General features: G+C 53.1%; 8 protein-coding genes across 8 annotated transcripts; 5 read left to right on the top strand and 3 right to left on the bottom strand.

Moving 5' to 3' along the window:
• Positions 1-120: 120 nt before the first annotated feature.
• Positions 121-1,254, top strand: PG998_001882 (uncharacterized protein; the record flags this gene model as incomplete). Its single annotated transcript, XM_066868700.1, has 1 exon — positions 121-1,254. The coding sequence occupies one exon, from the start codon at positions 121-123 to the stop codon at positions 1,252-1,254; it is 1,134 nt and encodes a 377-aa protein (XP_066737115.1).
• Positions 1,255-3,008: 1,754 nt separating this feature from the next.
• Positions 3,009-5,615, top strand: PG998_001881 (uncharacterized protein; the record flags this gene model as incomplete). Its single annotated transcript, XM_066868699.1, has 1 exon — positions 3,009-5,615. One exon carries the CDS (start codon positions 3,009-3,011, stop codon positions 5,613-5,615), a length of 2,607 nt encoding a protein of 868 aa, XP_066737114.1.
• Positions 5,616-6,475: 860 nt separating this feature from the next.
• PG998_001880 (glycine cleavage system t protein) lies at positions 6,476-7,894 on the bottom strand (the record flags this gene model as incomplete). The annotated part of the gene is made up of 1 exon (XM_066868698.1): positions 6,476-7,894. One exon carries the CDS (start codon positions 7,892-7,894, stop codon positions 6,476-6,478), a length of 1,419 nt encoding a protein of 472 aa, XP_066737113.1.
• An 851-nt stretch (positions 7,895-8,745) lies between these two features.
• On the bottom strand, positions 8,746-9,510 carry PG998_001879 (ADP-ribosylation factor GTPase of the ras superfamily; the record flags this gene model as incomplete). Its single annotated transcript, XM_066868697.1, has 4 exons — positions 8,746-8,838; positions 8,896-8,961; positions 9,024-9,268; positions 9,363-9,510. 4 exons carry the CDS (start codon positions 9,508-9,510, stop codon positions 8,746-8,748), a joined length of 552 nt encoding a protein of 183 aa, XP_066737112.1.
• Positions 9,511-11,384: 1,874 nt separating this feature from the next.
• Positions 11,385-12,151, top strand: PG998_001878 (uncharacterized protein; the record flags this gene model as incomplete). The annotated part of the gene is made up of 3 exons (XM_066868696.1): positions 11,385-11,582; positions 11,674-11,881; positions 11,946-12,151. 3 exons carry the CDS (start codon positions 11,385-11,387, stop codon positions 12,149-12,151), a joined length of 612 nt encoding a protein of 203 aa, XP_066737111.1.
• Positions 12,152-13,652: 1,501 nt separating this feature from the next.
• PG998_001877 (uncharacterized protein) lies at positions 13,653-13,907 on the bottom strand (the record flags this gene model as incomplete). The annotated part of the gene is made up of 1 exon (XM_066868695.1): positions 13,653-13,907. One exon carries the CDS (start codon positions 13,905-13,907, stop codon positions 13,653-13,655), a length of 255 nt encoding a protein of 84 aa, XP_066737110.1.
• Positions 13,908-18,174: 4,267 nt separating this feature from the next.
• Positions 18,175-20,804, top strand: PG998_001876 (uncharacterized protein; the record flags this gene model as incomplete). The annotated part of the gene is made up of 4 exons (XM_066868694.1): positions 18,175-18,716; positions 18,845-19,102; positions 19,159-20,052; positions 20,108-20,804. 4 exons carry the CDS (start codon positions 18,175-18,177, stop codon positions 20,802-20,804), a joined length of 2,391 nt encoding a protein of 796 aa, XP_066737109.1.
• Positions 20,805-25,254: 4,450 nt separating this feature from the next.
• On the top strand, positions 25,255-26,946 carry PG998_001875 (uncharacterized protein; the record flags this gene model as incomplete). Its single annotated transcript, XM_066868693.1, has 1 exon — positions 25,255-26,946. One exon carries the CDS (start codon positions 25,255-25,257, stop codon positions 26,944-26,946), a length of 1,692 nt encoding a protein of 563 aa, XP_066737108.1.
• Between the last annotated feature and the right edge of the window lie 375 nt (positions 26,947-27,321).

The raw sequence follows: 27,321 nt of genomic DNA, 5'->3' as shown, positions 1-27,321 counted from the left end.
CCCTGCTTCCATCGGACGGAGCTCGAGTATGTTTTTCAGTTTATTAGTACTACAAATAAACGGTTTTCTTTCTCCAGCGTTGGGAGTAAGTGCTCCCCCGAAACATAGAGAATCACCACCATGGCGACAGAGGCACCCCCGAGCTTGTCATTTCCGATAGACCCCCAAGAATTCGACAGCGATGAGCGCATCTCCTTCTCGAGAACGGACAACAAGTTCATCGCGGTCCAGGATGACGGGACCGAGTTCGAGTTCGACTCGCAGCTGAAGCGCTGGATCCCCATCTTTGACGAAGACCTCGTCGCACAACAACAACGAGCTTACGGTGCCCCCAACGCCGACCCCGCCGACGACGAGACCACGGCGCAGCCCTCGAGCCGGAAACGGAAGAATGGCGGCGGGAAGAGCGACCGGCCGCCCAAAAAACCGAGACAGAACACGGCCGTCTACGTCACGGGATTGCCGCTGGATGTCTCCATAGACGAGGTGCACGACGCCTTTTCGCGCAAGTGCGGCGTCATCGCCGAGGAGATCGACAGCGGACGCCCGCGCATCAAGCTCTATACCGACGACAGCGGCAACTTCAAGGGCGACGCATTGATCGTCTTTTTCAAGCCGCAAAGCGTAGAGATGGCCATCATGTTGCTGGATGACACGGATTTCCGTTATTCGGCGTCGGGGCTTCCGAGTGGGAAGATGCGGGTTCAGGCGGCGGATTCTAGCTACAAGAAAACTCAACAGGAGACGGGAGAAGAGGCGGCCGCCAAAGCGGCAGGCGACGAAGCAGACAAAGTGGTTTTATCCAAGCCCAGGGACAAGGCGCGCGAGCAGGACAAGCAAAAAATCATCAAGAAGACGCAAAAGCTGGACGCGAAATTGGCTGATTGGGACGACGATGACCCCTACGGCGCCCAGCTCGAGACAAACATGCGCAAGGAGCGGTTGGTGATACTACGGCACATGTTCACACTCAAGGAGCTCGAGGAGGATCCGGCTGCGCTGTTGGACATCAAGGAAGACATTCGCGAAGAGTGCTCGAGACTGGGCCAGGTGACCAACGTGGTGCTGTACGATCTGGAGGAGGATGGTGTCGTGAGCGTCAAGTTCAAGGCGCCCGAGGCGGCGGAAGCTTGCGTCGAAATGATGGACGGCCGGGCCTTTGACGGCCGGACCGTGAGAGCGATTGTTGCATCGGGCCGGGAGCGTTTTCGCAGGTCCGGAAAGGGGCAAGATAATGAAGCAACCGATGTCTGAACGGCCGAAGAAGGAAGAAGAAGAAGAAGAAGAAGAAGAAGAAGGCTTCTTGTCTCTTTGGTAATAAGATGTGATCTGAACCCCATAATCACGCATTGTACTCTATATAACTATCTACCTTCCCCCTAGGTGCGACATCTGTCACGCCTTTTGGGGCGATGGCCCAGTGCCGGCTTGGGAATGCGTCTTTCTCGCATTTCTCGATCTTGCGCAGACGAGGCAAGCCGTTTTTGCATGGGTTTGGGTGTCTGTGAGCTCTGCTGCGATACCAAGCACTCTCGGTTTCTTAAGTGTTGAGACCCGGGTGCTTGTCGCATGTACATAAACGATGCATAACACTATGTTTTGAGTCGACTCATTCACAGAGCGCTGCTACACAACAATAGAGGGAACCACAAGACAGCAAGCTAAATGAGGTAGCACTTGGATGTAGTCATGTATATAGCGCTGGATATGATCGCCAGGAGCGAAGATCCCGTCTATCTTTATAGTAGCAGTGGGTTTGTATGGTCCCCCATGGTGCATGGCATTCTAATTCCTACGTTGAAACAAGGCAGGACCTCAACTAGTCAAGTAGTGTGAGTCGTAAGCTTATGTAGATATGCGTGCATTGATGTAGTTCTCCAGTTTGTCGCACCACACCCACCTACCACCCGGATGTCGAGTTTTGTGTGCACTTGACACACATGTTTGCACACATGCAGCTTTCTCATACGTTCGGAACCAATGTGCGTGTATGTGTATGCATGTCGCGACGGTATGATACATCGGCAGGCCGGCAGGCTAGGTATTGCAAAGGCGGTTGTGGACAAGTGACAGTGACAGCAAATCGGTGTAAGGGTTGCTCCTGACAACTGCGCCAAAGGGGGGGTGACGACAACCTAGTGGGTGCCAAGAGAGCGATCTGGTCCATGACAGGCTGGACGGCCAATTCTGCCCAGATAAAGCCAGATCCACAGGGATGCCCATCCAGCCATTGGCCGGGAGATGTATCAATGCTTCCCAATTGGGGATACGCCGTCTTGTCCATGCTGTTGGTTTGGTTATGTATGTATGTCATGTAAGTGCTCGAGGGGGGGGAGTGGGAGCGAACCTCCCTCCCGGTTTTCTTCCTCGTTGATCATTGCATCTATCTACATATATCTGGTGGTGGATTAGACGGCACACGGAAAGAAGCATCCCTCCCGTGACTCGGCACCCAAGGAACGACATCGAGCGGTCGCGTCGCATCGCATTGTGAAACAAGCAATCGTCAATAAGTGACGTGCCGGCTGTAGGAAGGAACCTCTTTTTTTGTGGACTGCCACTCAACGACTCGAAGAAGATTCGTCCCAACTTTCAGACGACTTGACAACAACCTTTCTTGTTGTGCCCTGCCATCATCCCGTCGCAGCCTGGGCTCTAATCCCGATATACTTCCACGACTTTGTTGTTGTCGTCGTTGTATTTACTGTCGCCGCCCCGCCGTTTGTCTTCTGGCATGGTCTTCGCCGTTGCTTCAGAGACTGGTTGTTCTTGAGTTTTTGCAAAGCAGAGAGCTTTCTTTCTGTACAAAGGTATGCAGCACAATACTTCCAGAGCCCAGCATCTGCTGCATTCATCGTGACGTGTATAGAGAGAGAGAGGGAGAGAGAGAGAGAGAGAGAGAGAGAGAGAGAGGAAACTAATGTAGCATGCATACACATAGAATCCATCATAAAGTGTAATTGGATCATTGCACCCGCTCCCAGCCCTCCCCATTCCAGCCGCCCCCCATGGGAGGTCTCTCCCTGAACCCGTTGCGCTCGCGCGACGTAAAATCGAAACTTCCTCTCTACGAGAACCCCAATTCGAAAGAACGCAACTCCAACGACTACACAGATGACTCCGACTACGAAACCGACTACTCCGTCAACTCATCCCCCAGCACAGGCAACTCGAGGGTGACTTCAACCTCTTTACCTTCCTCTGCGACGCCTATAATGGCGAAACGGACATTTTCGCTACCACGGCGGCCGGGGAGGTCAATGGGCTACCGCTTACCAAACAAAGTGGTGCGGTACATGTGCTTCGGCTTAGTGTCGACGATACTCCTATTCATGTTCAGCCTTATCCGCGCAAGCCAGAACGATAACCGAAGGTTGACGAGCGGCTTGATTTCGAAGCGACCGCCGCCGCCGCCGGTATGGGAGAAATACCCCTTCTTGACGAGATATTATGGAGGCGTGAGGAACCTGGTATCCTTCCAACAGAACGAGGCCGAGTACCCCCGCCCACAGGACGAGCCGCCAATCGACAAGTTGGCTTTTGTCAACTTCACCTACTCAGACCCCAATGGAGAGGAGTCCAAGGGAAAGGGCCCGGACTTGGTCGCCAGGGACCGACCTTCAAGCAAGGTATTCGCGGACCACCCAAAGAGCATTTTCAATATGAAGCCCGAGAAGCTCAACGAGTGTTTCTTGGACAAGGAGAAGAAGATGCGCGTACCTCCGGTTCGATACCTGGACGGGAGACCGAATGGATTCCCAGAGGCTGTACTTGGTTCCTACGACTTGCTGAACTTTAGCGAGGATATCTGCTACGAACGCTACGGCAGATACTCGCCATACGGAATGGGCTACTCGCAGCGAACTGGCGGCCTCGGCGTGGGCGAGAACGGCGAGAAGGAAGGCATGGATATCACCTGGGAGAAAACGCCTAAAGTCGACTGGCGAAACATGGACTGGGCGGATGCCCAGAAACGCTGCTTCCAAGCCAATGCCCTCCGATACAGCCCTGTGCCTAAGAGGATTTCTCGACCCCATGGCTTTCACATCAGCGAAGGCGTTGCCGAACTGCCGGATATTGCCAACAAAGCCAATTCGACACTTGCTGTCCGAGAAGCCAGCCCAGAGCTGCCCTCAGCCGAGGGCAAGTCTACGACGGATGAGCCCGCAGGCGACGCGATGACCAAGGAGAACGCATCGGCCAAGATCTCCCGCACGGCTGTTGTTGTGCGTTGCTGGGATGAATATACGTGGCGCGAGGAAGACATCATGTACATGCGCTCCCTCATCACGGAAGTCGCTTTGGCATCCGGCGGTCGTTACGACGTGCATCTTCTTGTTCAAGTAAAGAATGAGGCCAAGTACCCCATCTGGGCCGACGCCAAGACTTATCAGCAGAGGATCGAGGATGCTATTCCCGAAGAGTTCCAGGGTCTCGCTACGCTCTGGACTGAGACGCAAATGCTGGCTCTGTACCAAGGAATCCACGACCTCTTCACTCGCGGACCCGACTTGCCCGTCCACGGAGTCTATCGTGGCTTGTCGATGGCTTTGCAATATTTCGCCGACCAACACCCCGAATACGACTACTACTGGCAATGGGAGATGGACATCAGATATACCGGTCATTACTACGATTTCTTCACCAAGGTTGAGAACTGGTCAAAGGAGCAGCCTAGGAAGGGCCTATGGGAGCGGAACGGCCGTTACTACGTCCCCTCGGTTCACGGCACCTGGGAAGACTTCAAGCAAATGGCACGCGTGCAGGCCGAGATGGGAACCGCCGACCCCAACAACATGTGGGAGGGCGTGCTCAACTCCAACAAGGGGAAAGGAAAACAGGCACCCGTACGGAACAGTCTGGTTTGGGGACCCGAGCGCTCAACCGATCCCGAGGATTGGTTTGAGCCCGAGAACGATCCTCAGCCGCCGCATACGATGGAGAAAGACAAGTACGTCTGGGGTGTTGGCGAGGAGGCCGACTACATCACGTTCAATCCTCTGTTCGACCCCGAAGGTACAACGTGGCTTTTGGCAGACGATATCACGGGTTACAAGGAGAAGCCCCCGCGACGAGCACAGATCATCACGGCTTCCCGTCTCTCGCGACGCCTTCTCATGACGATGCACCGCGAGACGGCCTTCAAGAAGCACTTTGCCTTCCCCGAGATGTGGCCGGGCACCGTGGCGTTGCAGCACGGCTACAAGGGTGTCTTCGTGCCGCACCCGCTCTACGTCGACCGCGAGTGGCCGACGGCGGTGCTGGCGAGCACGCTCAACAATGGCAAAAACTCGGCCACGGGCGGCGCCCGCACCTCGGTCTTCGGGCAGCGCGAGCACAACCTCCGGGGCATCACCTGGTTCTACGATTCCGGCTTCGCCCCCAACCTATACCGGCGGTGGCTCGGCCTCAAGGTCAATAACGATGGCGGCGAGGAGTTCGAGCTGACCGAGGACAAGAGTAAGAACGGCGCCACCGTTGGTGATATGCGCGGCGGCGAGGGCCGCATGTGCTTGCCGCCCATGCTCCTCCATCCCATCAAGGATGTCGAACTGCCGGTTGAAGATGTTGTGGTTGAGGGGACCGAATTCCCCGAGTCGGACCCTAACGCTTAATATGAGTGAAAAGACAGGCAGATAGGATTCGGCTCTGCGGTATATATTGTTGACGTGTTGTATAATGGGTTTGGTTGCGTGTGTGAGTGAAGTCGAAGCGGCCTTTGTTTCCAAAATAATCGATTGGAGAGGCGCTTTCTGATGAAGATAATGATGGTCATGATCGAATGGATCTCTTGCCGCTTTCCTGGTTGGGTAGAGGGCTGTACATAGCAGACTCCTTACAAAAGAAGAAGGAAAGGGAGGGCATAGCGGCATTAGCAGACTCTTCACAAAAGGCAACGCAATGCCTGATGATGATGGCGTTTTGGGTTGGGATGTTTGGTTCGATGAAGCTAGGTCGATAGCCAAAATACGAGTATCAAAATACCTTCCGTTGCCTTTTTAGTGAGCACCCCACGTGGCCCTACCGTGACGTAGCTACACGTGATGGTATAGCATTCCAGGAGGCGAGTGGTCAATGTAGGGTCTGGTTGGGTGCCCTCCCTGGACAAGAAGACAGGCAAGATATGTACACTTTGAGTAGACGTGCGACTGGTAGCCACTCTAATAACTCTTTGTCATACTCGTGCTGCCTGTCTAAAATAGTATTTCTCTTTTCACGGGGCAAGCATGGCCACACACTTTCTAACTTATTAAAAAGGAGGCCCTCTTTGATTCCTGTTCAGTCAGTAGCTTGGTATTCGAGTGGTGTTATCAAATCCTTAGATTCGTAAGATGGCTTTCCGTTGAAGGTGCAATGCCATATGCCATGTCTGTATGTACATTATGTAAGATGAACGCCTCAAAGTTGAATTCCCAAACCAAATCTGCCCCAATCAGGATGCCAATCTTCCCCTTAGATAGGTAGATACATGAACTCAAGCAGGTGCAGTTCCCTTCCAGTACTTGCTCGGAACGAAGGGCATCTTGGTGACGACAGCCTTGCGCTTGCGTCCGCGCACGAGGACCTCGATCTCGGTGCCGGCCTTGTGGGAGCCGTCCTGGACGTAGCCCATGGCGATATTCTTGCCGAGGGTGGGGCTGGGGCAGCCGCTCGTGACGACGCCGATCTTCTGGCCGTTGGCGCCGATGATCTCGGCGCCCTCGCGGGCGGGAGCACCCTCCACGACGAGGCCTACGCGACGCCGCGACACGCCCGCGCCGCCCTTGCTCTTGGGCGTCAGCTGCGGCAGGATGGCCTCGGCGCCGTGGAAGGGGTTCTTGGAGGCGGGATGCCGGCGATCTTTGCCGATGACCCACGACAGCGCGGCCTCGACGGGCGTCGTGGTGTCGTCGAGGTCGTGGCCGTACAGACACATGCCGGCCTCGAGGCGCAGGCTGTCGCGCGCGCCGAGTCCCGCGAACTGGAGCTTCTCCGGGCCGGCGGACTCGAGCAGGGACTCGGTCACCGCGACCGTGTCGGCCGGCGGGATTGAGATCTCGAACCCGTCCTCGCCCGTGTAGCCGCCGCGCGAGACCAGGATGGGCTGCGACAGCTCGCCGCCGCGCGTTTTGACCATCATGGGCCGGCACTGCCCGAAGTAGAGCTCGCGCAGCTTGGACTCTTCGGGCGCCACTAGGATGGAGCTCAAGATCTCCTCGGCCAGGGGACCCTGCAGGGCCACGAGACCCCAGCCGTCCATGACCTCGTGCTCAAAAGCGGCGCCATTGTTCTTTTCCCACTCGGCCTTCTCCTCGTCGAGGTACTTGAGGTCCTTGGCGCGGCAGGCGGCGTTGGTGACGACGTAGAAGGCGTCGTCGGCCAGCCTGGTGATGATGGTGTCGTCGACGATGCCGCCGGTGCCCGGCCAGAGCAGCGTGCTCAAGGTGCTGCTGCGAATGGGCAGGGAGCCGAGCGAGGCGGGCGTGATGCGCTCGAGGAAGGCGGCGGCGCCCGCGCCAGAGAACCGGTGCTGCACCATGTGGCCGACGTCAAACAGCGAGGCGTGCGACCGGGTGAAGTGATGAGACTGCGAGACTGACAGCGACGAGTACTGCACCGGCATGTGGAAGCCGCCGAAGGGCACCATCTTGGCGCCGTGCGCCACGTGCAGGTCGTACAGCGGCGTCTTCTGGAGGGGCTCGTCCGAGGCGAGAGAGGAGCCATGGCGGCGGCTGGTTCTGCCGGATGGCGTCGGAGAAGAAGACGAGAGCGCAGTCCGCGGTGAATGTTGATGCTGCCTTGTTACGACGAATGTGCCGAGGGGCCGCGATAACAGAGCCCCGGAGCGCGATGGCTGCAATTGAAGGCCTGCAGTGGCCCTTCGGCCTCGCTGCAAGGCTTGTACAAGCTTCATCTTGAGCAGTTGATGTTTGAATGCCACGGAATGAGCCAATTGCGTCTTGACGTACACCGAGAACAAACAACAAGGAAGGGAACCTCTCAGCGTTGTTGAGTTTGGCGGGGTGTTCTGGCTACGAAAGGCCCGGTACCTACAGTCACTGACACGGTAGTAACCGGCGAGCCGATGGATGCCGATAGCGGACCTGTCGGCCGATTGGCCAGTGATAGAGGGATTGGCAGGACGTGGATACCCAGCCGTAAAATACACACGTAAGTAAGTAAAAGCTGTGTGCTAAGGACAAGGAGACGAGGAAACCTTGATCCATCTGAGTTCAGCCTGGCGCCAAGGAAATCAAGAGAACGGAAACACCAGAGCAAGGCGAATCCTCGTTCATGCATAATCAGATTGGACATCGCGGAACTCAATTCGGCTTGACCCCGAGACACAGAGGCAGTATAGAGACGATAAGCACAATTCTTGGTCACACGCCATTCGTCGAGTCAGTCAGGCTATCGCAAAAAAGGCAGAAAAGCCGTCTTCTCATTTTGTGCTTCTTTCCCGTAATATCAATTCGTACATAAGCCATCCCGGTACGCCCCTTTCCTCATTCTTCCGAAAATCATACTTCCGCAATTCATGATAGACCAGGAGAGCGTTACCAGAATAATCACCAGAGGATGGGCTTTTCTGAGAAAGGAGGGAGAGAGATGCGTCATTGATGGACTGCGTCGATTGCACCACGCTGCGGAGAAACGGCTTGGTCCTAGAAATGCAACCGACCGTGGAGATTATCGAGGGAGACGAGATGGGGCCGTAAAACACGAGCCGTACCCATACCAAGCTTGTCTTCTACTACCCCAACTCTACTGGTGTCCGGCCTTGCGGAGAGTAGTGGCCAACCACTCGAGACCCTCGTAGAGACCATCACCCGACGTGGCGCAAGTAGATTGAATGTACTATGTGATACGTTAGTCTCGTCCATTTCTCTCTCCCCAGGTGCATAGAAAACATACCCAGGCGCGCTGTCTCAAGCTGTGGAGACCAAGCTTATCTGTGATCTCGGCAGCGTTCATGGCGTTCTGTGATGATTTGGTCAGTCTAACAGCACACGTAGTCGTGAAGAACCGAGGGCGCAACATACGGGCAAATCCTGCTTGTTGGCGAACACCAGGAGAATGGCATCGCGGAGCTCGTCCTCGTTCAGCATGCGCTGCAATTCTTCACGGGCCTCGACAATACGGTCGCGATCGTTGCTATCGACGACGAAGATGATACCCTGGGTGTTCTGGAAGTAATGTCTCCACAGAGGACGGATCTTGTCCTGACCACCAACATCCCACACGGTGAACTGGATGTTCTTGTACTCAACCGTCTCGACGTTGAAGCCTGTATGGGGTGGGACAATATTAGCGCATAGAACGGGGAAGGCATCGGCCATGTTCGAATACGAAGCGCCGCGTGAACGGCGGAGGCGGCATACCAATGGTAGGAATGGTCGTGACAATCTCGCCGAGCTTGAGCTTGTAGAGAATGGTGGTCTTTCCGGCAGCATCAAGACCAACCATCAGAATTCTCATCTCCTTCTTCCCCCAGAGCTTGTCGAACAGCTTTGAAATGTTGAGACCCATGATAGCGGTGTTCGGTAGCGAAATGCGATACAAGTTCTACGCGGATGTTAATTAGGCTTCGATGGCAGAGTTCTGTCCGAGAGAACTAGTTAGAACAAAAGGCCAATGTCGCCGCCTTTGTTGGAGTGGGTGCGAGATGATGAAAAAGAGGGAGGGGAGAGTGAATTGTTCTGCGACGGGCCACAGTGATTGTTGCTGACGGAGTGAAACGGGCAGAATGGAGGGGCAGTAGGATATTGATATCAACGTTGGAGGTGAGGACAGATGGACAAATTTCTGCGACGCGGCGCTATGATCCCAAGACGTCGTCTCCTTTGGTCGAGTCTGTTCCCAGGCTGCCACTATTAGGGGGACCCCAGGTTCAGGAACAACCGGTCAAAGGTGTAGTGCGTGTGCGGGGTGGGCCAGGAAAGTTGGGATGTAGATGTAGATGTAGATGAAGAGAAGGGCAAGACTCCCAGGGCTGAGGTGAACCGAGTTCGTGTTTGGGTTTATCGGCTAGGATGGTTGTGCAGACTCGTCGGGATGGGCAGGCGCAGGTTGCGATATGCCACCTTTTTCGTGCCTTGGTGTCCTAGTCCACTGGACCTGGACTGGCTTCGTGCTGGAGCACAGCACAGCGCGTGGGAAGAGCATGGCACAGGAGGGCATGAGGCGGGAGGCGATGCAGCCAAGAGGAATCAGCATACGTACGTTTGTCTTTCTTTCTCGATACTGCAACGAGACCTGCTCCGAATGAAGAGAAGATGTCTGTTGCGATGCTGCGATACGATGAGATGGAGAGGGTCGTGTCGTCGTAAAGGGGGGCAAGTTGGGTTGTTGTCGGTGAAGACAGATCAAGAATGCCGGGTGGGAAAGTAAGAGGGCGGCTGGACTCTGGTCTGAGTGGATTGTTTAAGGTTGAGTTAAAGTGGCAGTGGGCCTGGGCGAGGGAACACACAAAAAAAGTGTGTTCAGGTCCTCCCTACATACACGTACTCCTCTGTCTCCTTGGGGGTGCAGCAGTCAGCCAGCAGTCCAGTCGCTGTGGCAGAGAAAAGGCCACCTGGAAGTGTACGGCGGCGATTGGCTGGTGCGCACCAGGAATTGTGGGCTGCCTACTCAGCATGTTCCATCTCCTATTGCCTATGGCCTATAGCACACGAATGCCGACTGTGGAATGCTACGCGCTTGAGGCTCCTACTGTGCCAGAGAATGTCGCCCAATTCTCCGAGTCTAATAATAAGCATCCCGTCTGTAACCAGGATTGAATGCAAACACCACCGGCTCACCCAAATCCTGTCGTGGTCCGTATCCGGTAGCCATCACATCACATGTAGATAGCATCTCGACCTGACCCTTTCGAAATACGGATAATGAAATGTGGATGTGATGTGGGTGCGGATGACGAGACCAGGCCGGAACTTGGCAGATCAATCCCAGAGTGCAAAAGATCCAAGTCTATGTACGGAGTACTGAAAAAGGAAAATCAGGGGGTAGGCTGGTAGGGGGACTCATGCAGGCCCGTCCGCCGTCCGCCGTCCGCCACAAAGCATGCTGCCACACGCCCTGCAGAAGGCAGCAACAGGCAGTAGGCAGTTGTACTAACAGCGCAAGTCGCCTGAAAGTAACAGCATGTAAACCCCACTAAATATTTGGAATCGCGCTAAGCCGCCTCGAGCCTCAACCACCCATTGCGACCCTGTTTGGGGCAAAGTGTCAACTCCAACCTTTCGAGCTTGTGAGCCACAGCTGCGTGTGCATAGATCACGACGACGACGACAACGACGACGACTGGGCTGCACCATTTTTTTGTTTGTTTCTCTTCTGACACCACTGTCCCGACCCCCGGGCTAGCTTAGGCAACAACAATAACAACAACAACAACAACCGCAATGCAGTTCCTCTCCGCCGCAGCGTTGCTGCTGTCCGCCAGCTTCTTCCCAGCTGCGCTAGGCCACAACATCCAGCTCCCTGCCCATGGCCGCGAATGCTTCCACGAGGAGCTCCACCGGGATGACAAGATGACCGTCACCTTCCAGGTTGGCGATCGCGAGTTCGGTAGTGCTGGAAATCTGGACATCGACTTCTGGGTACGCTTTTAGCCTCCGCTTCGGCCTGACCCCCACGGGCGCAAAGATGGTTATGATGGCTAATAGGCAGCTTCTTCCCCCCCCTCTGCAGATCTCGAACCCCGCGAACCAGTATGAGACCTTCCAGAAGGATGTATCCAACGGCGACTACTCTTTCGATGCCAAGATGGATGGCAAGTACCTCTACTGCTTCGGCAACGAGCACTGGGGTGCCAACACCAAGGAGGTCTCCTTCAACGTCCACGGCATAGTATACGTGTCCGAGCACGAGGCCGAGAAGGATCCCCTCGAGAACGAAGGTATGCAGTTCCCGGGCTATGGGGAGAATCAAAGGGTTTTACGTATATACTAACAACCATCCAGTTCGCAAACTCTCTGATATCCTGAACACCGTCAAGGACGAGCAGTCATATATCGTCCTGCGAGAGCGCACCCACCGCAACACGGCCGAGAGCACCAACAGCCGAGTCAAGTGGTGGAACCTGTTTGTCATTGGCGTTGTCATCGGCGAGTCTGTCTTCCAGGTCTGGTGGCTTCGAAGGTTCTTCGAGGTGAAGCGCGTTGTATAAAGGGGTCCGGGACGGAAAACGACTTTTCGAAGAATATTTGGCGTCAGTCGGGGGTATGGAAAAGTGATCGCACGAGGCATGAACAACATTGTATATTGTACTCCAAATCAGAATAACGGCATTCTGCTGGCTCATCTACCCATGGGGGGTATTCGAAGTAGACGCACTGCGAAATGATACCGTTTTGATACGTACCCCTTGTGAAATCGAGAGAATATGCGGGTTCCCAAGATGACCCTGCCGCCCAACGGACTGGAGATTCTCAACACGGGACGGGCAGCCTTCGACGAAGCTCTTCCTTCAAACAGCACATTCTCGCAGAATTTGCGTAGCTTGTCAAGTCGAACGCTCGCCAGGATATACATGCCGGATATGCCGATTAGATGGAATCGTGCAGTGTCTTTGTGACGCCATTTACTAAGCGCCTAAAACCCCGAGACCGTAAACCCAGAAGATTGATCACCTTGCACATACACAAGCCATTTCGGCGGAATGAGGCGCCCTATATAGGATCATTGTATTATAGACCCATCAAGCTCAATCAGCCTCAACTGGCGTGGAGACTATGTTTACCCTCGATTCTCAGAACTCCCCGAGACTCTGATCGAGAAAGTCCAAACCCTGGGAAAAGCATGGATGTGTGACCAGGGGCACAATCAGACGAAGACCAAACTCATGAACCGGATACTGACATGCGTTAACCACTGCGACCCAGGGTTTTCAGCTCTCCTCACGTCGTTGCTTGCACATAATGTTGTGCTGGGTCAGTCAACTGGACAATCCCGAGGTATAACATGAGTATGTGAGTACACTTACATCACTATACAGGGCGCATCTTCCCAAACACACTTAATTATCTTATACTACCTGATGCTAACTCACTTCAGTACAGCCACGTCACCATCGATCAAATGCTGTGGCCTTTCCCATTGCAGAAAAAGCCAAAACGCCGGAGCAAACAAAATAACAGCCAAGAACTTTTTCTTGACAGAGAAACTATCGATTGGATAGTCTTACCGCTTCCCCCCCCTTCTGCCCTTTCCCTGAACGACGTGGACCAGCCAACCACTACAAGGAAGCTCGGCAACACATAGAAACTAGAAACTGCAAGGTTGACTCCCATGGAAAAGGACCAGAAGAAAGCAAATGCCTGCAACGCCGACGCATATACAAAAATTCAATGACTTTTTTGCTTCGGGGTTTGTCAGCATCAGTAGTGGAACATATCACACCTGGACCATGACGCTGCCCACACCCCCTATTCCAACGCCCGGCTCGACATGACGAATGTTGGCAAGCCATCGCGAGCGGTGAACATGAAGGTATGGCCAGTCATGCTCCCATCAGCGGTGCGACGGCTAGGCACCTCATCCTGAAACCTATAGCACACTCTTCTCGTGAAGCCATGTTGTTTCTGGTTCCCCCTTCTGGTCTCCCCCCGTCTCTGAGGATGGCCCTCAGGATCAGGTCGGAGGGTGAAAATATAGGTTAGCTAGTATTTTCAGCGCCGTCGCCCCTGCTGCGTCGCATAACCATAAGGGCCCTGATGCTGCTGCTGCTGCTCGAACGTTCTGCTGTTCGCGGCAGCGATCAAGGCACAGTCGTCGCAGAGCTTGCCGTGCTGTGGCCATGAGTGCCGCAGGACCTTGACTCCAAAGCACTCGTGGTTTGGGTCGTTGCGGGCAAAGTGGCAGTGGGATTTGAGGCGAACGACTGAGTGCTCGCAGTCAAAGATGAACTCTTCGTAGTCGCACATCTTCCACGTTATTTCGTTCCTTTTGATTCTTTCTCCTTCCGCAAGCTGCGTATGGGATGTAGACAGAAGTTGAAAAATACGATTTCGTGCTCCAAGTAGTGGTAGAGCTGCCTGTGAAGAAAAGGGGGCCCAAATAGGAAAGAAGAAGAATAGACGATAACAACAATATACCGAGGCGGTGAGAACCACGATGAACTATTGGTGGTTTTGTATGTTGGTAATGTCTTGCTTGTTTAATTCACCAAGAGTGTGAATACTGTTCTCTCTTACATGTAACTCCTATCGGTGCTGGTGGGTACGATGATGACTGAGTAGCGAAGACTGGTATGGAAGCCATCCCCTCAAGTACCGCAGGGCTCTGCGATGGCTTAAATACCTTAATCTTGCGATCATCTTCCACATGTCCATCTGATTGCTACAACCTGTTGTGTATTTGTCCCTGACCTGGACACACCTACAGGCGTATCCCTGAGAGATGGATTTCAAAGAAAGACACAGCAAACCCCATGCTCACGTTCGCTCATCCAGCGGTAACTGGGCTTACCTTCCGGATGATGGCGATGATGCAAGCCAGCAATACAACGAAGCTGCTTTAGCCTCACCACCCCACAGCATGCCTGACAAGGAGTGCAATGCTAAACCTCTTCTTTAATTGCTTGTTCTTCCTCGCCCCGGGATGCATATGGTGGTAGATCATGTACAAGGTGCTTGAACATGAAAATCGTCATCCAATAGAGCTCGGTTGATAGAAAACGGCTCTGTCGGTTTATCTGAAGATGGAATCGACTGCAGGATGATGAGTCACATACATTTGAGGGAGAAAAAGGCACTCTACACGTCGCCGAGACACCGAAGGAAATATGCACCGGGCATGGGGGCTTGTAGGTTGTGATAAGAGGGCGTGGCATCGCCAGAGAGATTTCCCCTTCAGCATAATTACGATCATCCACGGTCCCGCTGGGTATTCTATAAGACTGAGGACAAAGATAAATCTAACTCGGACTCGGTTATGAGGGAGCCACCAGTGTCTTTGTTCAATCCCTCAAATTGCTATAGTGTTTCATCTTGCCAAGATTTGGAATACGATTCCTTGACCATCAGCAGGAAATAGTACCTGTCCTGTAGTTTTGCCATTGATCAAGGATATCTTGCATACATTCGATCCAGATATGATATCGGAAACCACAACCCTGGTTAACAAGCCAATATTGAGACCCGAGCAATAACGTGCTTGCATGTTTTGCTCGAACGGTTTGCTGCAACCCAGGCAAACTTGGACCGGGGAAGAGCTTGTCCTGAGCCCGGTAACCAGGTCGGTCTGCCAGAAGAACCAGTAGTATCATGAGCTGGCAACGCATATGCAGCCGAGGCGAGAGTAAAACAAGCAGAGCACCTAATGTCAGCGGCGCGGGCCGGTTCTGAACGAGGGCAAACACGCGTTGACGAGCTGAGACTATTGACGACCCCTGTATTTGGATTGCATGGAAAGAAGCGGGCATCCTGACTTCAAATAGAGGATCGACTATTTACACCAGGACGACACACGGGTATCCGAGGTAATTTATCCTTACAAGTTATCTCTACTGAGCATTCTAATTACTAGCCAGGGATGATATAGATTGAATCGGATTTATTACGCCTCTCAGCTTCTATGAAGTTCACTTCGATATCAAAGATGTCTCCCTCCCCCTCTCTCTCTATATATATACATGTTGGCAGGGTGGTTTACCTGAATGGTATGCAGCTTTCCTTCATGACGCTTTATTTGCTCGGTGGCCGCACTATCCGGAGAGGGTCGACAGAGGCAAGGTGCCGAAGTCAGGGGTAATCGCAGACAGTGGGCCATTCGGAACGCTCAATGGCGGCGATGAACCATGTAGTTGTCGTGTATACAACTGCGCGACCAACGTTGTGCATTGTTGCGGCCGACTGGAAAACTGAGATCTCTGTCGCCCCCAAACAGAAACACGATTGCCAATTGCCTCATGTCGGTTGAACATAGACCATGCGGTTCCTCAACGTTTATGGCTTGGGAAACCGGTAGTTGCGATAGACCCGCGAAGCTCGCTAGGAGGTACAGGGAGAAAAATAAAATGTTCATTGAAGCGGTGATACAGACGGATGGCGATATCCCCCGCTGCATAGGCTCTGTGATAGTTGAGCACAGTCATCCTGTACACCTGCTCACATGTCCATCAAGAAACATCTAAAGGTACAGAATAGTAATCACAAAAACACACAGTAACAAGCGAATCTCGTTCGTACGTTGCAGTACTCGCTCGCATATGTGCCAAGCAATAATGAACAACGTCTAGGCAGATTACTTGTCAGATCTGGCACAGATGATACCATACTAACAGGTTTGTGACAGATAGAGAATGCTTGTCATCAAGCCCATCGAAGATAATGAAGCCAGTTTAATATGTACTGTATTTAGTGAAACATATGCGTAGGCTTTTAGAGTATGTAATAAAATCGGAACGCCATGCTGCTGTCAAGTACAGGCGAGAGACATCTTCAGGCCCGCGTGTGCATATGTAAACATACAGGATGCGGAAGCAGCACGACAATGGCGGGACACGCCCATTATCAATAGTAATTGGACGAGACCATTGCACAGCCCGCTTGAAACGATAGGGCATCGATACGGATCTCAACCGTTCAACCCCCACGTGGCAGACGAAGAAGCCGGTGCACTCCAGAATCGCAGAATCGACCGGAGACACAATTCGGCACCGCCGGAGTGTCACGAACAGTTTGCGGAATGGTATCACTGGTTCAACGAGACGTCAAATGTCAAAAGCCCAATGCCTGTCTGGACCCTTGGTGAACAGTTAGCTCATCGATTCATCGACATCCAATACGTGCCCAGGTGTTGCGGTCGTCGACCCACGATGCGAATTGGTGCGCTGCAGCTCCAATTGGGGGAGCACTTGAAGCACATTGGAGGCACATAGGCTAGTCTGTTGCTCTGCAATCCACCATCCATCATTCACCGTTGCTGTCGCCTCTTTTCTGTTTCCCTCCTCACCTGCATGTATTGCATGGGCGCGATGGGCCTCATTGGGTCTTCGGGACTTCTGGGAGTAGCTGATGTAAATTAAGGAGATGCAGCATACATGTCATGCCGTCTCGGGGACTTGGGGAGCAACAAATGAGCCGTCTTGATTGGCTTGACTTGTACAACCAGCCGTCAAATGACTATGCGTACAGCAGGCGTGGACGGGATGGGCAAGCGAGACGCCACGAATAAGGGACAAGGCAACCAAAATCTCTCTGCCTCGCTTTTGCATGCTGGTTGCCTTATGACCTTGCGACTGCGCCCCGGCTTGGTTGAGATGTGAGGCAGACAAACCGGCAAATCGACAACGAACAATAGCCATTCAAAAAAGCATCAAATCTCACCTCGCCACGTCATATCCATTTGACGTTTGGATGGCTTGATTTGATTTGATGCATTCTTTGATGTCCATTTAGCATCGAGCTGTCCCGACTCACCATTGGTTTATTGGGGGTGGGTTGCGATCGGATTGTCTGGCAACCATCCTGTCTTGCCTGTGCCTCTGTTTGCCCTCGCCTAGCCTAACCTAGTGCTTGCTGTTCTCCCTCGTCTGCCTAATCGGATCCGACTTGGAATCCTCGCATTCGCGCAATTGCGATTTCTCGATGAGACGATAGCCGGCTTTCAACCGCACAATTGCTGACTGCATGCAATCAATTGATCTCGATTTTCTACGAGTAAACCATAACACAATCTCAACGCTACACGTTTGCTTGCCCTCGTCGAGGAAAGCAAACAGCCATCAAGTCTGAACGGCCGGAGCTGCCTACAACTTCTCTGAAATGTTGGTCAGCCTCATAGAGTCAACTACTTTGCCTATCCGTCTTTCTTTCTCGCCACACCCAGCAGAAGAGACGGTCCGCGACGTGGTATGAGGCAGAATCAGACCCAAAACTGACACACCCAAGCTCACAGCGCCTCCTAAACCCGCCTTTCACGCCCTCGACAGTGCAGTCGCGCCGTTATCTATATACCCATTGACCTTGATCTTTGCCGATCGCTTTATCGCCTGATTTGGAAACATCGGCTTGTTGCCGGGCTGGACCAGATCCGGGCCCAACCAGCTGATTGGCACTACACGCCGGCCGATGCCCGGACAACCTGTGTGATCGGTAGCACCAGCGAACCTCGTTTGATATGACTGACCGCCCCGGTATGGGGCCCACCTCCGGCATAAGCGGCTCCGCGGGGCCCATGGATACACCAATGTTCTCCCGGGCCAGCCACTCGAGGAATTTGTCAGAAGTTGACATTCTCCTGACCCCATCCTATACACCCAATGGCCAGGACTTGCCCGGCGCATATGGCCATCCTCGGAATTTGCCCGGCCAGGACGCGATTTCGCAATGGTATGCGACCAACGATGGCCCGTGGATCCCCAAAGGCCTCGCGCTTCCAGAGGATGATGAGCGTAGCCCGTCTCGCATCCATACCATAAACCTTCAAAACCATGCCATGGGCTTTCCGGGCCATTTCCGCGAAGGATACATGGAATCAGAATGCGAGACTACCCCGCCAGGCATGGCTCCCTCGGACTCGGGGTATGGGACTGGGAGCCAAGTAACTAAGCAGAGCGTGACAGCTAATTCTGTTTATGACGAGTCTTCGGACCGGAATGCCGAGACACAGAGCCTGACCGGACACCTCTCCGACTTCCATTTTCCCTCGTTCCCCCTGGGGACTGGGGAATGGCACACCAACCACAATCTCTTCAACAGCCAGCGCGCCAATTTGATGGCAAGAACTTTGTGTGTGAGACCTGCAAGAAGCCTGTGAAGACCAATTCGGAGCTCAAGTAAGCACGGCCAAGCGAATACCCCCTAGACCGACGGTCGGCAGGTAGACTAATACGCTGCTTTAGAAAACACAGGCAAAGGCACACAAAGCCTTTCACCTGTGATGTGCCCAGTTGCGGCCGAGCCGAGGGTTTCAGCACACCAAACGACCTTGAGCGGCACAAGAGGAGTGTGCATCCTGATGAAAGTCCTGAAGGCAATCGCTTTCAATGCCCTCATGGCCAGTGTAAAAACAAAGATAAGATATGGCCCAGAGCAGACAACTTCCGAGCCCATCTCAGGCGTGTCCATCGAATTGAGAACGTCAAGGATGAGGATTTGGAGGGAAATATATATCAGTATGTCGATGGCAGAAATGACCCAGCCCCTATTACATTGACTAAGACCGCAGTAGGCCACAAGCCCACATTTCCAGTCAGGCACAGGACATGCTTCCAGATCTTGCTGGCGTGCCTGAGCCGCCTGGAAACTATGGTGACTTCCAAATCAGCCCAACTCTAGAAACCGAGCATCTTCAAAACTACTGGCCTCACGGCGAGGATCGTGGTGCTGAGGAGGCTATGCACCATGATGCCTCCACTCCAGCACCTATTTCTCGGCCCCAGTTGGACGATACGCAAATGGCTTTGGGCCATATGACTGGCGGGACTGTTGCAGCAAACTGTGCTATCGGGCTGGTATCTGGGGATGAGCAACTCAGTATCCCGGACTCTTTAGAGACAATTGGGCACATCCAGCCTCGACTGACCCAATCATTACGATCATCCATGCGGAACGACTCTGAGCGACCGGATCTTAAGGAGGTAAACTCTCAGTTTATCTCGCCAGAGGATCTTAGGCAGGGAAACCAATATCCGAGCAGCTCAAGAATCTCTCGTGGTATCCGCAGTGGTAATTCGTCAAGCTGCACGTCACAAGAGGGCGACGAGTCTCAATTTCCCGCTGCAGGAGCAAAAGACTTGTGCAATAAGGGAAGCCAGAACTCCACCTCTACAGGAGAGCATGGGAAGCACGGGGCACTCAAATCGACTGCGCAGGAACCACAGGTCGTTTCAGTATCGGACATATCTTCTCTGCAACTTGAGCTGAGGGATCCAGACAAACGCAGGAAGCTTGTCGAGGCACTCCAGATGCAAGGCATCCTTGAAGAATTCGGCTTCAAAAAGGAGGCCTCGCCTGCCCTGGAGACAAAAGCGGAAGACATCCCACAGGGCGTCAAACCCGAAAACTGCCATCTCTGTACCCACGAAGGCTGCGACAAGAAGTTTCAGCGCCCATGCGAACTGAAGTAAGTTGGCTTTTACTCATGCAGGGGTCTCATCATCTTGTTGACCAGTTATTAGAAAACATCTGAAGCGTCACTCGAAACCTTATGGGTGCACATTCCAAAATTGCACCAAGAGATTCGGAAGCAAGAACGACTGGAAGAGGCACGAGAACAGCCAACACTTTCTTCATGAAGCATGGAGATGTGACCTGGACTGTGACAACGGCAGGACCTCCGAAGTTTGCGGGAAACTAAGTCACCGACGTGAGACTTTCAAGGAGCACCTGTCAAAGAACCATAATCTCCAGGGCGAACAGCTAGAGATCAAACTGGAGCATTGCCGGGTAGGTCGAAACTGCGAGGCCAGATTTTGGTGTGGCTTCTGCGAGCGGATCATCGAGATCGAACGGAAGGGATTGGGGGCTTTCACTGAACGCTTTAATCACATCGACGACCACTTCTCGGGGCGCGAGGGATTGCCCCGAAAGGAGATTGATGATTGGAAGGATGTCGACCCAGACGCGCCGCATGTGGAGGCTCTGAGCTCTGATTCAGAAGATGGCGACTCGGCGACGCCGTCGCAACCTCCACCCCTATCTGGATCATTGGACCCGGGAAGGAAAGGAACTCCCAGGGAGTACCATAGCCATCCTGCAGGCCCGAAGAAGCGAAAGCGTGATGACGAAGAAGCTGCCATCGGCCAACATATGAAACGGGCCAAAGTTCCCTTGGCTTTAATGGGGGCTGTAACGAGATGTGTAAGACTATGTTAATCACTACCGAGAGATGAACTGACTGACACCGGACAGTGCCAATGCGGCGAAGGGAACAGTAGGCAATCGGGGCCGCAATGTGTGAAAAGGGAATGTCAGCACAAGCTTTGCATCAACTGCGGTTGTTGAGCGAGCGAATATTTTGGATACCCAGATCGGATAAGTTACAGGGTTTGATACAGTCAGGTCCCGGGTTTGGCGTTACGGTATTACAACGTTTCATTGCTCCACTACTTCATTACCCCCAGGATGGGTTCCGAGATCGACTATGTAGTATCACGTTTGGTGGTTTTCATCTCCATCCGGAGGATTTCCGATTCCGACTAATACCATGCCGGGTGTCTATTAAAAGTGTGGAAATAGAACTACTAGTAGCTCTGCTAGTTCTGGGGATGTTACGTAACTATGTATCTGACTATGTACCACAAACACACGATTGGTGTGTATACTAGGAGTGGTAGACAAGCTGCCACTGGCCGAGAGGGGGATGGTTTTCTTTCTCTGGTTCCAAAATCGTGTTTGGCATTTCGGAACCTTCCACATGGGGTTCTGCAAGTGCCACGACGATATTGAACATGGGGATATGAATATGGCTTTTTTTATGTTTTGTTTTGGCTATGCTCGAGTTCCGACAGGGGAGGCAGTGCCACGCATAGCTGACAGGAGGGAGATTTATGTGCATTATGTAGGTCTTGGGTTCTTGAATCTTGATTCGATCCCATTCAGCCCCAGGAAAGAAACGCCAACCCTCATCCGGTTGCCACGAAAGCAGGTGGGTGGAAGGGTGTGTATGTACATCACACCCACCAGCGTGGCTCAATATGCCCGCTTGTATCTGGGTGGCCGCGGACTGGGCATGCTTTGCCTCAAGCCCGCATGGTTTGTTTCTTCTAGAACGAAAACCTGTCTGCAATCTTCATGGGACCGATAAAACACGGGTGATCACCGGGGGGATGGTAGGGGGAAGCAGTTTGGATTTCCGCGGACTGGGTTGATGCAGTGAGAATTTAGAGAGACAAAAGGAGAGGCACAGTCTTAGCGACTGCGACAGCAAACGGCAAACGGCAACGCCAAGTTGGAAGATGTTGATTTGATTCATAGAGTAGCTGTACCAGACCCTTGTTGGATAACGCAGCTGTTCTTTGCTTAGGACTACTTCTTCGGCATTTGTTTTTTCCTTTTTCTTTTCTCGGTCAAGGGTTGGTTGTGTTTGTCTGTCGGCTCTGTTCTACCGCAGACGATGATGATGGAGGTGGTATGGAGGACGGTGTGGGCGGTTCTGGTGGTGGCATTCACCACATGCTCAGGGGGCTTGGCTGCGTACTACTGTACAATAAATGGTGGTCGCGGCCAGCACATATCTGCGCGTTCCTCCATTCACCTATCGCTAAAGCCCATCTAAGAAGTAGCTGATGTACATTATACTCCTACTGGCCCATTCAACTCCGTACGTGCGTTAGAGACCATCACAGTCATTGCCCGGGGCAGGCAAGAATAAGCCACATGCAGCCCATTCACACGCGAAACATGGGCCGCGGGTAGATAAGGTAATGCAATAATGTAAGCCTGTATATATTTGGAGAGACAGAGAGAGCAGCCAATGCCGAAACAACACTGCATGTGGATGGAGTATGGACGGGCAGTGCAATGGGAGAAGAAGAAAACAAAGGCAACTTATCCAGGAGGTATTGGATGGGTTGCCGTAAAGGGGGAGGGGGCCATCTTCTCACTTACTGACTTATCTGGTTACATCATACTACTTGCTTGCTTCCGCACATCACCACACCACAGCACTAAGAGTTCGGTGAATTACAGCATGCAAAGTTGATCGAGAGAGAGTTAGTATGTATTCAATGTGCAAGTGCGTGGGAGTGGGAGTGGGAGTGGGAGTGGGAGTGAGTGGGAAAGAAGGTGGGCCGCCTCCCTCCCCCACCACACCACCCTATACCCCCCGAAATACACTGCATGTGGGTGAGAGGCCAGGCCTGGTGAGAGGCCAGGCCTGAACAGAGACAAGCCCGACAAGCAAACATATTGTTTTATCGCTCTCGCACGTCTGACCGGGCCATCCACCACAGGCCCCGTTTAGCGCCGTGTGATATCTCGCGTCCCTTCCTTTTTGCACCGAAATCCTTGCCCCGCACCGCACACACTGATTGATTAGGTAATTGCTGCCTCTTTCGCTACAACATGCAATATTTGATACCCAACCACTTCTCCATCTCCATGCTACGCTGTGCTTACTCTTCGTCGGTCCAGTCCGGACGGTGGAGTGAAAGAGGAAAAATGAATGGGTCCGATGGAAGCTGACGCTGATTAAACATTGGATGAGCAGTGAGATAAATGCGTCACTAATATCTTTTGGTCTCACCTTCATTTGCCCAAAGGGGAGGAGGAACAACCAGCCGGAGCCGCAATGGTTATTAATCGACCTTCGATATACCTGCCTACCTATAGAGAGACTGTTACCGGCAAGTCGGTATTGGGCGTATGGGCGAGGTACTTTTGGAGTTGGCCAAGGATCATGGCGGCGGTCCATTTCTGCATCTGCAAGCGTTGTTCAGCTTTCGAATCCAATCCTGAAGGCCCGGTCTTTGCGTCTGCATGACCAAGGACTAACTGGGGAAGCTCAAGAAGCGTATTATGGCCCATTGAAGGCTGGGGGCCAGACTGCCCGCCTGTATGCGTACCAGGACTACAAGCTAACCGTATTGCGTCTTTCCTCCTGGTGAAACGCCAGGGTGAAGGTGCCTTACGAGGAAGCATTTGAGATTTGGATCCAACAATCTGGGTTGGGTAGTAACGGACAAGATGCGAAATCCGACAACTAGGGACAGCAGAAAGAACCATGGCAAGCCGAGGGAACATGGGGGAGGGAGAGGGGGCCGTTGCCGCGACCCCTCCCAGCAGTGATACTACCGCCGCCCTACCCCTTGCCGTTACAGTTGATTGGGTCCGTCATAGACGCACGATTCTGATGACAACTTGATTTTCCATAATAGCAGGGCAACTTGCCACTTTTCATGACAAGGCAAACAGCAAGGTTGATAAAGGGGGAGATCAAAAATGCAACACCAGGAAGAAACCCACCGCCCGGTCAACTAGACTGGAGAGAGGTCGCTGTTTTCATCCAAATTGGGGCCGCCGCCATGGAGATCTAAAAAGTCCTACAAGTGAGCAGGAAACAATCCAGTACCTGCTTGCAGCAGCCCAACGGAGAGGGGGGTAAGCATGGAGAAATTGGCGGCTGCCCTGCCTGGGTGCCGAGATTAGAACCCAGAGTCTGCCTCGCTCGCAGGCGGGTGGGGAGTGATTCTTGACTGGCAGGATGCGTACCTACCGAGACCCTGTTGAGCCTCCTCTTCTTTCTTCCCTCCCGCAGAACCTCCCGCATCCCGGTATGGTTAGGAACCATTGTGCGTTCACACATCAATCCACAACATCATCCTTCATCTCCCGGGGGCCGACCGACAGATTCAACATATGCAATTTGGCATCCCAGATGGCTCTTGAGAGAAGCTTCTTCTCTTTCCGCCAGATCCTTACTTGCCTCTCGGCCTGGAAAAGAGGCGTTCGAGGCAAAAGCGACGATGAGAACAAAAGCAAGTTGGGGTCCGAAAAGGGTGCGTGGTTCGCGCACCAACGTCAGCTATACAAATCGGTAACCTGTACACATGGCTATTCCGCTGCAAGCAGCTAAGTACCGTACGAGTACATACTACGCATCACCTACAGGCACATATTTTGGGGGCCGGTCGGGGGCTCTCTAGGCTAACTAGAGTGATTTTCTTTTTTATTCTATTGGGGCTTTGACAGGGGCTGGGTAGGTACAATGTGCAATGATGCCGCTGAAGATCTTTTGGTTGCTCGTCAGCTCTTGGACGCGAGGGTACGTGGCCTCCAATCAGCGAAGATGTACCTACTGCCCGAGGCATACACAAGAGGGTAGGTATACCGGTCTCGTTGTACACCTTGCGGCTCCGCGTGGGTCGGGTCTTTGAAGTTAGAGAGGAAAGAGAGAAAGAGAGCGAGAGAAAGGAGTGCGCCCAACGGAGGAGGTGAGACTCGAACCCCCATGATGTTATTGTCTTAACTTAAGTTATCCCCATGCCCGGGTCCAGACCATGTTACGATACAACATGATTCGATCCAAAAGCAGCCTCGCCTCCTTGATGCCTATAACTATTCCTCACCCCCCTCTCCCGGAGACTCTTTAGTTGGTTTGTGGGGCCACTTACATGTTATATCCAGATCTCGCTTGAGTCCCAACTGCGGTATGTGAAGACGCACATAACGGTCTCATATCTGGCCCAGCTCCGCTTCCGTCATTCTCATCGCCAACCTCAGTACCTTCAGTGCCTTCAAGTAACATCGATTCATCACTCCACAATCACCACGACGCCCTGAGCTTCTATCGTACGGTAGGCTGGCTCGAAGAAAGTACCACAGGATGGAGTACGAACATTATCACTATGCCAACATGCATTCGGGCTATGCCTCAGCGGACCACATGGTGTTGGACCCGAGTCTGAAATACGCAGGCCTCTCGTCTCAAGAGCCAAGTCCATGGTACCCACAAAGCTTCTCGCGTGTGTCGCTGCCCCCAGATGGCTCACAGTACTTCATGAACATTGTCTTCGATGCTCGTCAGCCTGACGGAGTCACTACCCCAATACATTCTCTTCCACCTCCAATGTTTGGCCGGCAAGGAACTCCTTCAGACCACGCTTCCTCGGTAAGCAGCAGCGCATTGAGCCCCGGTAGCAGCGACAATGCGCCCTCAACACCACCTGACGAGGCAGCTTATTCCTTCCCTACCCAGTGTGGTACATGGAAACCACAGGCCCAATCGCAAATTGTGCAGTTGACTGGCATGTCCGATGGTGTTAAGCTGGGCGACGTTAACTCCCTAGAGGACGACGTTCTTCGTGGGTTCCATGAGGAGAAAACAACAACAGGACTGCCCATCCGGACTTTCACTATGTCGAGCATGGGAAGCAACTACGAGATGGACCCAATGAGCCAACCTGAACCTGTCAATACCATGCGGCAGAGCAGCCCTACAGAACTCGCCCCTGATGTTAAGGAAGAAATTTGCATTCCTACCAATACCAACTACCCACTCCCTGAGCCTGAAGACAACGATACTACAAGCCTGGATGACATTGAACAAGCTCCTCAGCCAGCCCAGGATGACGATAAAGACCGGGACTACAAGCCAAGTGGTTCGCAAAGGCGGCCTTCGAATGCGAAGCGCGGACGTAAGCGTTGCAGCGGGGTCCAGCCAGCTCAGCCATCAAAGAAGGTCAAGGCCGAGCCTCGTCCTCTGGGCAACAGGAACAGGCCAGCAGATAAACCATTGATCCCAGGATCAACATCCAACCATCGCTGCCCGGAGTGCAACGACGTTGCCTTTAAAGACGAGACCGGCCTCCAGAACCACATCAAGAAACAGCATACACGACCCTTCAGCTGCGTCTTTGCCTTTGCGGGTTGCAACTCGACCTTCGCTGCCAAGAACGAGTGGAAGCGACATGTCGCCTCGCAACACCTGCTGCTGTTTTACTGGCTCTGCGACCAGGACAGCTGCACCAAGCTCTCCAACTCTTCCTCGAATCGCTCTTGTCCCAACTCACCCAACCTACCCAACGGTGCCATCTTTAACCGGAAAGACCTCTACACCCAACACGTCCGACGAATGCATGTGCCCCTGAGCGTCAAGAAGCAGCTCAAGCAAAAGGCGACGGTCCCCGAATGGGAAGAGCGCGTCCAAGATTTACAGAAAGAAGCCCACAAGCCCCGCTGCAGCCTGCCCGAGTACATGACCTGCCCGGCGCCGGGGTGTACCACCATCTTCGACGGGCCCGGCGCCTGGGACGAGCGCATGGAGCACGTGGCGAAGCACCTCGAGAAGGCAGCCAACGGCCTCGAGGAGCGCACCGTCTTCGGTGGTCACAACGATCCGACCCTAACCGAGTGGGCAGCGCGCCCCGATGTTGCCGTCATCGTCGCCACCAGGACTGGGGGCTGGATTTTGAACAATCCGCTTAAGCCAGAGAAGAACGTTAACAAGAACAACGTCCGCCCAATCATGGACGACGAAGACGAAGATGCCGAGGGAGAGGTGGTGGATGACTTCTAGACGTCATGATTGTCTTCATGTCTAATGTTTACGTTTGCTATTCAATGCTATGGATATCCGTGTATAATGGAGCTCGAGAGCCTTATTCGTTCTAGTCTTGTTTTCCTTCTTGCTTCATGGGTATATCCATTTTCGGGGCAGAATGGCTTACCCCCAGGGACGGGAGTTTGTGATACCTTTTGTGACGGACTATTCATTCACCTCTTGGTACATACGATGATATCACTACACCATCGGGGCGTTTGCTGTGTTGGGAGTAACACGGTTCAACAGTCAGTTTTTGTGTCTAGATTTTGAATATATAAATACGATCGTGATGTTCACGATTTTCCAAATAATACCCTCTTCTTTCTGTCCTTGTCAGTGCCCCCGGTA

This window comes from Apiospora kogelbergensis (assembly GCF_038363985.1).
Source record: "Apiospora kogelbergensis strain CBS 113332 chromosome Unknown utg000001l_segment0_segment0, whole genome shotgun sequence".
Lineage (NCBI taxonomy): Eukaryota > Fungi > Ascomycota > Sordariomycetes > Amphisphaeriales > Apiosporaceae > Apiospora > Apiospora kogelbergensis.
This window is presented reverse-complemented; position numbering and strand designations above follow the sequence as displayed.